This window comes from Heteronotia binoei, chromosome 8 (assembly GCF_032191835.1).
Source record: "Heteronotia binoei isolate CCM8104 ecotype False Entrance Well chromosome 8, APGP_CSIRO_Hbin_v1, whole genome shotgun sequence".
NCBI classification, from domain to species: domain Eukaryota; kingdom Metazoa; phylum Chordata; class Lepidosauria; order Squamata; family Gekkonidae; genus Heteronotia; species Heteronotia binoei.
This window is the reverse complement of record NC_083230.1, coordinates 130,084,497-130,098,037: the sequence shown is the minus strand read 5'-3', so window position 1 is coordinate 130,098,037 and position 13,541 is coordinate 130,084,497. Positions and strand designations below refer to the sequence as shown.

Here is a 13,541-nt window from a genome sequence, read left to right as displayed (position 1 = left end):
TCATTGCTGTCAGATGGCCATCTAGCCTCTGTTGAAAAACCTCCAAGGAAGGAGAGCCCACCACCTCCCCAGGAGGAAGCCTGTTCCACTGAGGAACCGCTCTAAACTCACAAACCCCTCCCCCTAAATTCACAGGATCCTCATTGCTGTCAGGTGGCCATCTAGCCTCTGTTGAAAAACCTCCAAGGAAGGAGAGCCCACCACCTCCCAATGAGGAAGCCTGTTCCACTGAGGAACCGCTCTAAACTCACAAACCCCTCCCCCTAAATTCACAGGATCTTCATTGCTGTCAGATGGCCATCCAGCCTCTGTTGAAAAACCTCCAAGGAAGGAGAGCCCACCACCTCCCAAGGAGGAAGCCTGTTCCACTGAGGAACCTCTCTAAACTCACAAACCCCTCCCCCTAAATTCACAGGATCCTCATTGCTGTCAGGTGGCCATCTAGCCTCTGTTGAAAAACCTCCAAGGAAGGAGAGCCCACCACCTCCCAAGGAGGAAGCCTGTTCCACTGAGGAACCCCTCTAAACTCACAAACCCCTCCCCCTAAATTCACAGGATCTTCATTGCTGTCAGATGGCCATCTAGCCTCTGTTGAAAAACCTCCAAGGAAGGAGAGCCCACCACCTCCCAAGCAGGAAGCCTGTTCCACTGAGGAACCTCTCTAAACTCACAAACCCCTCCCCCTAAATTCACAGGATCTTCATTGCTGTCAGATGGCCATCTAGCCTCTGCTGAAAAACCTCCAAGGAAGGAGAGCCCACCACCTCCCAAGGAGGAAGCCTGTTCCACTGAGGAACCTCTCTAAACTCACAAACCCCTCCCCCTAAATTCACAGGATCTTCATTGCTGTCAGATGGCCATCTAGCCTCTGCTGAAAAACCTCCAAGGAAGGAGAGCCCACCACCTCCCAAGGAGGAAGCCTGTTCCACTGAGGAACCTCTCTAAACTCACAAACCCCTCCCCCTAAATTCACAGGATCCTCATTGCTGTCAGATGGCCATCCAGCCTCTGTTTAAAAACCTCGAAGGAAGGAGAGCCCACCACCTCCCAAGGAGGAAGCCTGTTCCACTGAGGAACCCCTCTAAACTCACAAACCCCTCCCCCTAAATTCACAGGATCTTCATTGCTGTCAGATGGCCATCTAGCCTCTGTTTAAAAACCTCCAAGGAAGGAGAGCCCACCACCTCCCAAGGAGGAACTGCTCTAACGGTCAGGAAGTTCTTCCTCATGTTGAGCCGGAAACTCTTTTGATTTAATTTCAACCCCTTGGTTCTGGTCCTGCCTTCCGGCGTAAATGAGACCTTGTCGGGCTGAGCCATGTGCATCATAAAACGTAATGCCAGGTAGTGGAGATGTAAACTTTATTATAAAGGACACAGGGAAGCACAATTAAAAAAAAACTTAAAACATGTTTAAAAGATTAGCCGTGTAAAAGATCAGTAGGCTGCTCAGGTGTTGTTCAGGCGTGTGCCTGTACATTGCAAACCTCCTTTTGATTTATTGGCATTCATTGAGGAAATCTCATGGTCAGTGCTTTGAGCCTAAGACCCAGTTGAAAAACATGAAATGGCTGGGCAATGAGAGCTTCTGTACAAAGGTTGCTTCGTCCGCTGGTCAGCCAATGGAGAAAAGAGAGGGTTTGCTCTGCAGCTCCTGTGCGATTGAGCCAGCCGGGCAAAGCAAGCTGTGATGCAGAAGGAAGCGAGAGAGAGAGAGAAGGAAGCAAATGACAGTGAGTTGCTTGCGGGTCTGATAGGAGCCCTCCGGAGGCCTGATTTGGCCCTCAAGCCACATGTTTGACACCTCCGCAATAGTGAATGCTGATGGACCGGCGGTCTGCTTCACTGTGAGGCAGCTTCCTGTATGCTCCCCTGAGCCCTGAGGCTCTAGTCTTCTCCAAGGCTGTGCAGATGGAATCCAGCCCAAAGACACCGTTGCGGCATTTTGCTGGTCGCCTTCCAAGGTTTTTCTTCTTTTTCCCTCCCCTCCAGCAAGGGTCGCTGCTGGCCCCTTTGCACGAGGAGCCGCCCCTTGAAGAAGAGGAGCCGGAACCCCCAGAGGAGGAGCGGGAAGAGGACAACATCTTCGATGGCGGAGCAGAAGGTAACTTCCGTTGCGTTGGCTGAATCCTTAGCCGAATCAGGCCTCCGAGCAACTGGCTGCCGTCTGCTTCCTTCTCCCTCTCTCTTGCTTCCTTCTGCATCACAGCTTGCTTCGCCAGGCGTGTTCAATCGCACAGCAGAGCTACAGAGCAAAGCCTCTAATTTCTCCATTGGCTGAGGCTCCTCCCTTGAGGAGGAAGTGAGAGAGGCAGAGTTTGCTTTGCCAGGCTCTCTCAATCGCACAGCAGAGCTACTGAGCCAAGCCCCTCTCCCTTCTATTGGCTGAGGCTCTTCCCCCTCCTGGTCCCCTGGGGAAGGAAGGAAAGAGCCAGAGCTTCCTTTGCCCAGTTCCCTGGATCGCATGGGAGAGATACAAAGAAAGCACCTTTACCGCCAACGAATGCATTTCTTTCAAGGGTGTTTTCTTTTAAGTTTTTATAAAATCTTTAATTGTGTTTGTTTGCGTCCTGACGTTCAAGGTCCTGCCCTGTCTGCCATCCTTGTCTGCCCCTCTGGAACCTGGTGTAGTGGTTAAGAGTACAGACGCTAATATGGGAGAACAGGATTTGATTTCCCACTTCTCCACACGCAGATCTATATTCTCCATTGGCTGAGGCTCCTCCCTTGGGGAGGAAGAGGGGACAGCGGAACTTGTTTTTCCAGTCTCTCTCCATCCCTCTCTCTTGCTTCCTTCTGCATCACAGCTTGCTTTGCCAGGCGTGCTCAATCGCACAGCAGAGCTACAGAGCAAAGCCTCTATTTTCTCCATTGGCTGAGGCTCCTCCTTTGGGGAGGGAGGGGGGAGGAATAGCTTGCTTTGCCCGGCTCTCTCAATTGCACAGAAGAGCTACTGAGCCAAGCCTCTCTTCCTTTTTATTGGCTGAGGCTCCTCCCTCTCTGTTATGAGTGGAAGAAATATATATTTGAAACCACATGATTAATTGTTGATAGCATATGATTTTTGGAATATAAATGGCTTCATTATTAAATCACTTAATATAGATTACTAAGTACCAGGTTCAGCCTGTCCCCCCCCCGACCCTGAAATTGAGAAGTCTGCACCCCTGAAGGCACTAGAGCAGGGGTGTCAAACATGCGACCCAGGGGCTGATCATGCCTCCGGAGGGCTCCTACTAGGCCCCCGAGCAACTGGCTGTCATCTACTTCCTTCTCCCTCTCTCTTGCTTCCTTCTGCATCACAGCTTGCTTTGCCAGGCGTGCTCAATCGCACAGCAGAGCTACAGAGCAAAACCTCTCTTTTCTCTGTTTAAAACAATTTTATTGATCTGCAATATATTGTTATACTATTTCCAAGGAAAATAAAGAATAATACCAATTAACAATTACACCACACTTTTCTCCCCTCCTCCTCTCCCACCCTTTTCTTGACTCCTGCCGATGTTTACTTAAAATTATAAAAAAAAAATACAAGGTAATTTTATCCAATCAAGAATCTCCATTTTAAATCTTTAGAACTACAAAAAAGAAATAAAAACAACAAAAGAAGAAAGTTAAAGTCTGTAATTCCATATTCACTTTTTCCTTACACCATAAGCCCAGGAAAATTAATCCTTTAAAAATTTTAGTCCATTGATCCACCACATTTCAACTATTGTCAAAAATCACTAAGTGTCCCTTACCTTCCAATATTTTTCAACGTATTTTTGAAATTTCTGCCATTCTTTTCTGAACTTCTTAGTGGCTCAGTGGTAGAGCATCTGCTTGGTAAGCAGAAGGTCCCAGGTTCAATCCCTGGCATCTCCAAAAAAGGGTCCAGGCAAATAGGTATGAAAAACCTCAGCTGGAGACCCTGGAGAGCCGCTGCCAGTCTGAGGAGACAAGACTGACTTTGATGGACCAAGGGTCTGATTCAGTAGAAGGCAGCTTCATATGTCCATAGTCTTTTAAGATTCTTGTAAGTTTGTCCATTTCACTCCAAGACATAACTTTTAAAATCCAGTCCCGTTTCTCTGGTATTTTATCTTGCTTCCATAACTGTGCATATAATGTCCTTGCAGCTGAAAGCAGATACCACAACAACATTCTATCTTGTTTTGGAAAATTTTCCATTTGTAATGGAGAAAATAGGGTTTTCGGGGGGTTTTTTAGGGAAAACCTCTATTTCCTCCATTGGCTGAGGCTCCTCCCTTGGGGAGGGAGAGCTTGCTTTGCCAGGCTCTCTCAATCGCACAGCAGAGCTACTGAGCCAAGCCTCTCTTCCGTCTATCGGCTGAGGCTCCTCCCCTTCCTGTTCCCCTGGCGAAAGAAGGAAAGAGCCACAGCTTCCTTTGCCCAGTTCCCTGGATCGCACGGGAGAGATACAAAGAAAGCACCTTTAAGACCAACGAGCGCTCATGTTTTAAGCATGTTTTAAGGTGTTTAAAAAAAAAAATTAACTGTGCTTGTCTGTGCCCTTTAAAAAGTTTATATCTCTGCTACCTAGTGATAAATAGGTACATACATGACCCGGCCCAACCCAATATGGCCCGGCCCGACGATTTATGTCAGATCCAGTCCTCATAACAAATGAGTCTGACACCCCAGCTCTAGGTGTTGCTTTCGGATCTAGGGAAGCGAGTTCGAATGTCAGCCCTTCCGATGGGGTTATTCAAGGCTGGCAAATGCTCAAAGGCACCTGAGCGCCAGTTGCTTCTGGATGGGGGAACAGGCAAGAAAGATGAGGCTTTGGCCTTCACGACTCTGCTTATAGACCATCGGAGCCCCCGCAAGAAGACATGATGCTGGACAAGATGGCCCAACTTGACTCATAGAGTCCTAGGGTTAGAAGGGACCTCCAGGGTCATCTAGTCCAGCCCCCCGCACAATGCAGGAAACTCACAAACCCCTCCCCCTAAATTCACAGGATCTGCATTGCTGTCAGGTGGCCCTCTAGCCTCTGTTGAAAAACCTCCAAGGAAGGATTCTTCTTGTGATCAAAGAGTTAAAACGCTTGGGGCTCTTTAGCTTGGAGAAACGTCGACCACGGGATTGTGGACGGGATAGAGAAGGTGTGCACGGGATACAGAAGGTGAAGAAAGAAGTCCTTTTCTCCCTTTCTCACAATACAAGAACTTGTGGGCATTCAATGAAATTGCTGAGCAGTCGGGTTAGAACGGATAAAAGGAAGTCCTTCACCCAAAGGGTGTTTAACATGTGGAATTCACTGCCACAGGAGGTGGTGGCGGCTACAAGCATAGATGGCTTCAAGAGTGGACTGAATAAACACATGGAGCAGAGGTCCATCAGAGGCTATTAGCCACAGCGTATTGTTGGAACTTTCTGTCTGGGGCAGTGATGCTCTGTATTCTGGGTGCTTGGGTGTGGTGCACAGTGGGAGGGCTTCTAGTGTCCTGGCTCCACTGTGGACCTCCTGATGGCACCTGGTTTTTTGGCCCCTGTGTGACACAGAATGTTGGACTGGATGGGCTATTGGCCTGATCCAACATGGCTTCTCTTAAGTTCTTATGTGACACAGAGTGTGGGACTGGATGGGCCACTGGCCTGATCCAACATGGCTTCTCTTACGTTCTTAAGAGGTCAAAGTCAGAAGAACCCCTGGGGCAGAAACGAGAGATGCTCTCCTTCCTTGGAGGTTATTCAACAGAGGCTGGATGGCCACCTCACAGCAACGGAGATCCTGTGAATTTAGGGAGAGGTGTTTGTGAGTTTCCTGCATTGTGCAGGGGGTTGGACTACATGACCCTGGAGGTCCCAGCACTATGATCAGTCTGGAGCCCTTTTTGGGCGGGTGAGACGGAGGCTTTTTTTTGAGAAAGAGGAGTGCTTACAGGAGAGAGTCTCTCAGTTTGATGTTTTGTATTTTCATGGCAATCGGGCAGGGGGGGAGCTTATGCAGTCGGGGTATCCAAACATATTCCCTGGGAGCTTCTTCCGCCTTGACCAAACTCTTTCTCTGTCCACAGATGATTTTGTGGAGCACGATGACCTCCCTCCACTAGGAGCTGCAGAAGAGGAGGTGCCAGAGGGCATGGCAGGTACTGGGCACCAGCTGGCAGTACAAAAAACAACTGCAATATACAGGCCAACAATGCTTAGGAAAACGTTGTTGATGATATTGGATTTATATCCCGCCCGATACTCTGAATCTCAGAGCCTCAGAGCAGTCACAGTCTCTACCTTCCCCCAATGCCCCCACAACAGACACCCTGTGAGGTGGGTGGGGCTGAGAGAGCTCTGACAAAAGCCCTTTCAAGGACAACTTCTATGAGAGTTGTAGCTGACCCAAGACCATTCCAGCAGCTGCAAGTGGAGGAGTGGGGAATCAAACCCGGTTCTCCCAGATAAGAGAGCTCTGGCTGACCCAAGGCCATTCCAGCAGGTGCAAGTGGAGGAGTGGGGAATCAAACCTGGTTCTCCCAGATAAGAGAACTGTGGCTGACCCAAGGCCATTCCAGCAGCTGCAAGTGGAGAGGGGGGAATCAAACCCGGGTCTCGCAGATAAGAGAGCTCTGGCTGACCCAAGGCCATTCCTGCAGGTGCAAGTGGAGGAGTGGGGAATCAAACCCAGTTCTCCCAGATAAGAGAGCTCTGGCTGACCCAAGGCCATTTCTGCAAGTGCAAGTGGAGGAGTGGGGAATCAAACCCAGTCCTCCCAGATAAGAGAGCTCTGGCTGACCCCAGGACATTCCAGCAGCTGTAAGTGGAAGAGTGGGAAATCAAACCCGGTTCTCCCAGATAAGAGACCGCACACTTAACCACTACACCAAACTGGCTCTCCTAGCAGAATAGTATTCCTATTTCCTTCAAAAAACCATTCATTAAAAATTTAAGAACTATCCACTTCCATTCAGCTTTTGTGTTGAGATCCAGTTTGGTGTAGTGATGAAATGTGTGGACTCTTATCTGGGAGAACCAGGTTTGATTCCCCCCTCCTCCACTTGCAGCTGCTGGAATGGTCTTGGGTCAGCCAGAACTCTCTTATCTGGGAGAACTGGGTTTGATTCCCCACTCCTCCACTTGCAGCTGCTGGAATGGCCTTGGGTCAGCCATAGCTCTGGCAGAGGTTGCCCTTGAAAGGGAAGCTGCTGTGAAAGCCCTTTCAGCCCCACCCACCTCACAGGGTGTCTGTTGTGGGGGAGGAAGGGAAAGGAGATTGAGGGCCGCTCTGAGACTCTCTCCTTGAAATGGCAGCTTCTGGGAGAGCTCTTTCAGCACCACCCACCTCACAGGGTGTCTGTTGTGGGGGAGGAAGGAAAACGAGATTGTAGGCTGCTGTGAGACTCTGTCCTTGAAAGAGCAGCTGCTGTGAGAGCCGTCTCAGACCCACCCGCCTCACAGGGTGTCTATTGTGGGGCAGGAAGGGAAAGAAGATTGTAGGCCGCTCTGAGACTCTGTCCTTGAAAGAGCAGCTTCTGGGAGAGCTCTCTCAGCCCCACCCACCTCACAGGGTGACTGTTGTGGGGGAGGAAGGGAAAGGAGATTGTAGGCTGCTCAGAGATTCTGTCCTTGAAAGGGCAGCTGCTGTGAGAGCCCTCTCAGCCCCACCCGCCTCACAGGGTGTCTGTTGTGGGGGAGGAAGGGAAAGGAGATTGTAGGCCGCTCTGAGACTCTCTCCTTGAAAGGGCAGCTGCTGTGAGAGCCCTCTCAGCCCCACCCACCTCACAGGGTGTCTTTTGTGGAGGAGGAAGGGAAAAGAGATTGTAGGCCGCTCTGAGACTTTGAAATTCAGAGTGGAGGGCAGGATATAAATCCAATATCATCATCATCACGTTGTAATTACCATGGTTTATTCCAGGATGGAAATTTTTGAAGAAAGTAAAGACCGCAGTAAGCAGTAATAATGAATTGTAACAAGGGGCTGATAACGTTGACGGAAATAGGAATAAGTGATGTCACTCAGCAGTGCAGAGTGGCAGTCCTCTCCAATGCGCCATCTAAGCTGAGGAGTCTTGTGAGCAGAAATTCTACTTTGCGAACTGCTGGGATTCAGGTGGTGAGCTGCCGCATCAATTAGCGTGCTCCGGGGTCCTCCTTCCTGAGCTAAGACAAAAATGTGTGAGCAGGAGGCTAAAAATCTGTGATTTAGCTCACGCTAACTCGATTTAGAGGGAACACCGGTCCTCTCCTGTTAAATATTAACGGCCTGTCGAAACAATTCAGTTTTACAGGCCCTGTGCAATTGGGCTCTTACGGCCTCTGGGAGGGCATTCCACATGGTTGGTGCTGCCACTGAGAAGGCCCTGGCCCTTGTAGAGCTTAGTCTGGTTTCCCTTGTTCCGGGGATGGAGAACAGATTTTGTGTGAAGTGGCCAAGTTTGCGGATGACACTAAATTGTTCAGGGTGGTGAGAACCAGAGAGGATTGTGAGGCACTCCAAAGGGGTCTGTTGAGACTGGGTGAGTGGGCGTCAACGTGGCAGATGCGGTTCAATGTGGCCAAGTGCAAAGTAATGCACATTGGGGCCAAGAATCCCAGCTACAAATATTTATTCATTTATTATTTATTTATTTATTACATTTGACTTATATCCCGCCCTCTCCGCAAGCGGACTCAGGGCGGCTCACAGTATCATTTACACAGTTAAACTAATAAAGTATATAAAACCATAATTTACAATTCCCAGTTTAAAAACATTATTACAATTTTTAAAACCATTATATACAAGTGGATGGGGTGTGAACTGGCAGAGACTGACCGAGAGAGAGATCTTGGGGTCGTGGTAGATAACTCACTGAAAATGTCAAGACAGTGTGCGTTTGCAATAAAAAAGGCCAGCGGCATGCTGGGAATTATTAGGAAGGGAATTGAAAACAAATCAGCCAGTATCATAATGCCCCTTTATAAATCGATGGTGCGGTCTCATTTGGAATACTGTGTACAATTCTGGTCACTGCATCTCAGAAAGGATATTATAGCATTGAAAAAAGTGCAGAAAAGGGCAACTAGAATGATTAAAGGTTTGGAACACTTTCCCTACGAAGAAAGGTTAAAACGCTTGGGGCTCTTTAGCTTGGAGAAATGTCGACTGCGGGGTGACATGATAGAGGTTTACAAGATTGTGCATGGAATGGAGAAAGTAGAGAAAGAAACAGGAAAGAGGATCGATAAGGGAACATCAGATGAAATAGAATAATAATAATAATAATAATAATAATAATAATAATAATAATAATAATAATAAATTTTATTTGTACCCCGCCCTCCCCTGCCGAAGCAGGCTCAGGGCGGCTAACAATACGGTGACCAATGGTGCACCAACAATAAAACAGTTACATTAGAAACATTAAACATTAATTGACCTTAAAAACCTGATTAAAACAATTAACTAAAACATATTATAACGCTATCCTTGACGCTCTTCTAGTTGATGCTGATGGCGGATTTTCTTCGTTATCAGTATAATTCAGTTATTCATAAGCTAATTTAAAAAGGGTGGTCTTGCAGGCCCTGCGGAACTGATCAAGGTTCCGCAGGGCCCGCACCTCCTCTGGAAGTTGGTTCCAGAGATATGGGGCTGCGGCCGAAAAGGCCCGAGAGCGAGTGTTCTGTAGTTTGATTTGTCTTGGCCCAGGGGTAGTCAGTCTGTTCTTTCCTACTGACCTCAGTGCTCTCTGAGGTTCATACGGGGAGAGACGGTCCTTCAGGTAGGCTGGTCCTCAGCCATATAGGGCTTTAAAGGTGATAACCAGCACTTTGTACTGGACCCGGTATACAATCGGTAACCAGTGCAGTTCGCGTAGCCCCGGCCGTACATGTTCCCATCTTGGGAGACCAAGCAACAGCCTGGCCGCCGCGTTCTGCACTAGCTGTAACTTCCGGGTCCGGCACAGAGGCAGCCCCATGTAGAGGGCGTTACAGTAGTCCAATCGTGAGGTGACCGTCGCATGGATCACCGTCGCTAGGTCCCGACGCTCCAGGAAAGGGGCCAACTGCTTTGCCCGCCTCAGATGGAAAAATGCTGACTTGGCAGTGGCTGTTATCTGGGCCTCCATTGATAATGAAGGCTCCAGTAAAACACCCAGACTCTTCACCTGCTGCGCCGCCTTTAGCTGCACACCATCGAAGGTCGGGAGGGATATTTTTCCCCCTGGAGCGCCGCGACCCACACAGAGAACCTCTGTCTTTGCCGGATTCAGCTTCAGCCCACTCAGTCTAAGCCACGTTGCGATAGCCTGTAACGCCCGATCCAGGCCTTCCGGGGGGGAGGCGGGCCGGCCGTCCATCAGCAGATAGAGCTGGGTGTCATCTGCATATTGGTGGCAGCCCAGCCCAAACCTCCTGGCAATCTGGGCAAGGGGGCGCATATAGATGTTAAATAACATCGGGGAGAGGACTGCTCCCTGAGGCACCCCACAATCTAGTGTGCGCCTCTGGGATCGTTCACCCCCGATCGCCACCCTTTGTCCCCGACCCGTGAGGAAAGAGGAGAGCCATTGTAAAGCAGACCCCTTAACCCCAATGTCGGCGAGGCGGTGGATCAGTAGCCGATGGTCGACCGTATCAAATGCAGCCGACAGATCTAATAACATCAGCACTGCTACACCGCCTCGATCCAGTTGCCGTTGGAGGTCATCTGCTAAGGCGACCAAGACCGTCTCCGTCCCGTGGCCCGGTCGGAAGCCAGACTGGCACGGGTCTAGGACAGAAGCGTCATCTAGAAATCTCTGTAGCTGCAACGCCACTGCCCTCTCGATGATTTTACCTAAAAATGGTAAATTAGACACCGGTCGATAGTTCGCCAATTCGGCCGGGTCTGCTGTTGATTTTTTCAAGAGGGGGCGGACCAAGGCCTCTTTCAGAGGCGTTTGAAAACGCCCCTCTAGGAGGTGGAAGACAATGGTGGAAGACAATGATAGAGGGAAACAGACAAACCTCCCGTTGAAGGGAGGTTTTTAAACAGGCTAGGTGGCCATCTGACAGCAATGCTGATCCTGTGAATTTAGAGAGAGGGGTTTGTGAGTTGCCTGCATTGTGCAGGGGGTTGGACTAGATGACCCTGGAGGTCCCTTCCAACTCTAGGATTCTTGGATTCTATTATTCTGTTTCAAGAGGCCTTTTGATTTCTGTATTTGCTGGCAGGTCTCAACCAAGTCCCCGAGTGCCTGAGCTATGAGGACCTGGTCCGGAAGAATGTGGTACGTATCCCGCCCCTCCCATCCACAAATAGCCACCAAAGACGTGCATCTCCAAACCAAGTCAGCTGGCGGCTTGGAGAATGCCTTTAAAGTTGCTTTCTTTCCACCTCTCTCCTCCCATCTATTTTCCCGCCTGCCTCTCAGCCGCTGACATTCATGTCTTGCGGCTCTCGCGCATCTGACCTTTATTCTGTGCGGCTCTTAACGTTAAGTGAGTTTGGCCACCCTTGAATCCGTGCGCACCGGTGGGCGAGAACTCTGCTGTATGCAGTCCCCTTGCCTGACGTCTCCTGACCTGTTGCGGGAGACAAGAGAGAGGCAAAGCGGCGTCTTAGGACCCCAGCTTCCTCAATCTCTGACTTCTAAGAGGTCCCCCGTCTCCCTCGGTCTCTCCCCCAGGAGCTCTTCATAGCCCATTCTCAGAAGTACGCCCGCGAGACGATGCTGTCACAGCGCATCCGGGACTGGGAAGAGAAGATGGGGCCGCAGCTGGAGGAGCAGGTGAGGAGGGGCCAGGAGGGCCGGTGCTGCGGATGAAGGCGGGGGGGGGCAGGCGCAGCAGCAGCGGGTCTCACCAGCTTCTCCCCCCATCTCCTCAGGAAGCCCAGGGGCCCTTTGACATCCACAGCTACGGGGACCGCTTGGCGTCCCGCCTGGGCCAGGTGGGCGAGTGGCGTTCCTTTGCCAGCCTGGTGGCCGGGGAGCCCGCCTTCGAGGTGTGCCGTTGCCTGCTGGCCTCCCTGCAGCTGGTGAGTGGCAGAACTGGAAAGGGGGCGGGGCTGCTTGGCCAGGTATGGGGGGGTCGTCACTTTGACTGCAGTGAGAAGCCACCAGCCCATCCAAACGTTGGCAGTGGCCCTCCATCCCACTCGGTTCCTAGTGCCAGAGACTCCAGCATCCTTTGCTACCGGAGAGTCAGTTTGGTGTGGTGGTGAAGTGTGCGGAATCTTATCTGGGAGAACCGGGTTTGATTCCCCACTCCTCCGCTTGCACCTGCTGGCATGGCCTTGTGTCAGCCAGAGCTCTCTTATCTGGGAGAACTGGGTTTGATTCCCTACTCCTCCACTTGCAGCTGCTGGAATGGCCTTGGGTCAGCCATAACTCTCACAGAGCGGTCCTTGAAAGGTCAGTTTCTGTCAGAGCTCTCTCAGCCCCACCCACCTCACAGGGTGTCTGTTGTGGGGGGGAGAAGATATAGGAGATTGTAAGCCGCTTTCTGCCTCAGGTTTGATTTCCTGGGTTTGATTCCCCACTCCTCCACTTGCAGCTGCTGGAATGGCCTTGGGTCAGCCATAGCTTTCGTAGGAGTTGTCCTTGAAAGGGCAGCTGCCGTGAGAGCACTCTCAGCCCCACCTACCTCTCAGGGTGTCTGCTGGTGGGGGGGGGGGGGGAGAGGTAAAGGAGATTGTGACCACTCTGAGATTCTGAGTGAAGGGCAGGATATAAATCCAATATGTTATGATGATGATGATGAAGTCTGGTGAAGTGGTTAAGTGTGCGGACTCTTACCTGGGAGAACCGGGAACCAGGTTTGATTCCCCACTCCTCCACTTGCAGCTGCCGGAATGACCTCGGGTCAGCCATAGCTCTCACAGAGCTGTCCTTCAAAGGGAAGTTTCTGTCAGAGCTCTCTCAGCCCCACCCACCTCACATGGTGTCTATTGTGGGGAGAGAAGATATAGGAGATTGTAAGCCTCTCTGAGTCTCTGATTCAGAGAGAAGGGCGGGGTATAAAGCTGCAGTCTTATTATTTTTATTCCTGTTTCCTTCAGGCCAATGATTACACTGTGGAAATCTCCCAGCAGCCCGGCCTCGAGGAGGTGGTGGACACGGCGGCCTTGCGCTTGCTGACCCAGGAGAGGGCCCATCAGCGCTTCCAGACCTACACAGCCCCCTCCCTCACCCAGCAGTGACACCTCCCCCCCCTCTTCATTGTACAGCCCCTCTTCCTCCTTCGCTGCCTCCTCTCTGCCTCTCCCGGGAGCATCCGGTCAGCTCCTCCTCGCTGCTGTGCGCCCGGCTGCAATAAACGGTGCATTTTGGTGTATCGCTGCTTCGCCCTTTGGCATACCCGGCCCACCCAGCCTTCTCATCCTGGAAGGGGGGCCAGTGCAGAAGACAAGGGGGTCTTGGGGAACGACACGGACTGGGAAGGAGCGGGGCAGATGCCGCAAGGGGAAGGAGGAATCGGAAGGAACCAGTAATACGGTCTGGATCTGTGTGGTTGGTCCTCGGAGAGCCAGTTTGACGTAGTGGCGAAGGGCACCAATGCTTATCTGGGAAAACCAGGTTGAAATCCCTACTCCTAAATTGTTGAGCAGACAGGTTAAAACGGATAAAAGGA

At 50.8% G+C, this 13,541-nt stretch overlaps 1 protein-coding gene across 1 annotated transcript in view; it reads left to right on the top strand.

The window, feature by feature from the left end:
- Positions 1 to 13,241, top strand: part of NCAPH2 (non-SMC condensin II complex subunit H2) — a 40,217-nt gene extending 26,976 nt beyond the window's left edge. Inside the window, exons 15-20 of the mRNA XM_060246043.1 lie at positions 1,992 to 2,103; positions 6,026 to 6,088; positions 11,142 to 11,197; positions 11,597 to 11,698; positions 11,797 to 11,946; positions 12,970 to 13,241. Of these exons, the coding sequence (XP_060102026.1) occupies positions 1,992 to 2,103; positions 6,026 to 6,088; positions 11,142 to 11,197; positions 11,597 to 11,698; positions 11,797 to 11,946; positions 12,970 to 13,110 (624 nt within the window). The 3' untranslated portion in view covers positions 13,111 to 13,241. The remainder of the gene's footprint in view (positions 1 to 1,991; positions 2,104 to 6,025; positions 6,089 to 11,141; positions 11,198 to 11,596; positions 11,699 to 11,796; positions 11,947 to 12,969) is intronic.
- Positions 13,242 to 13,541: the final 300 nt, after the last annotated feature.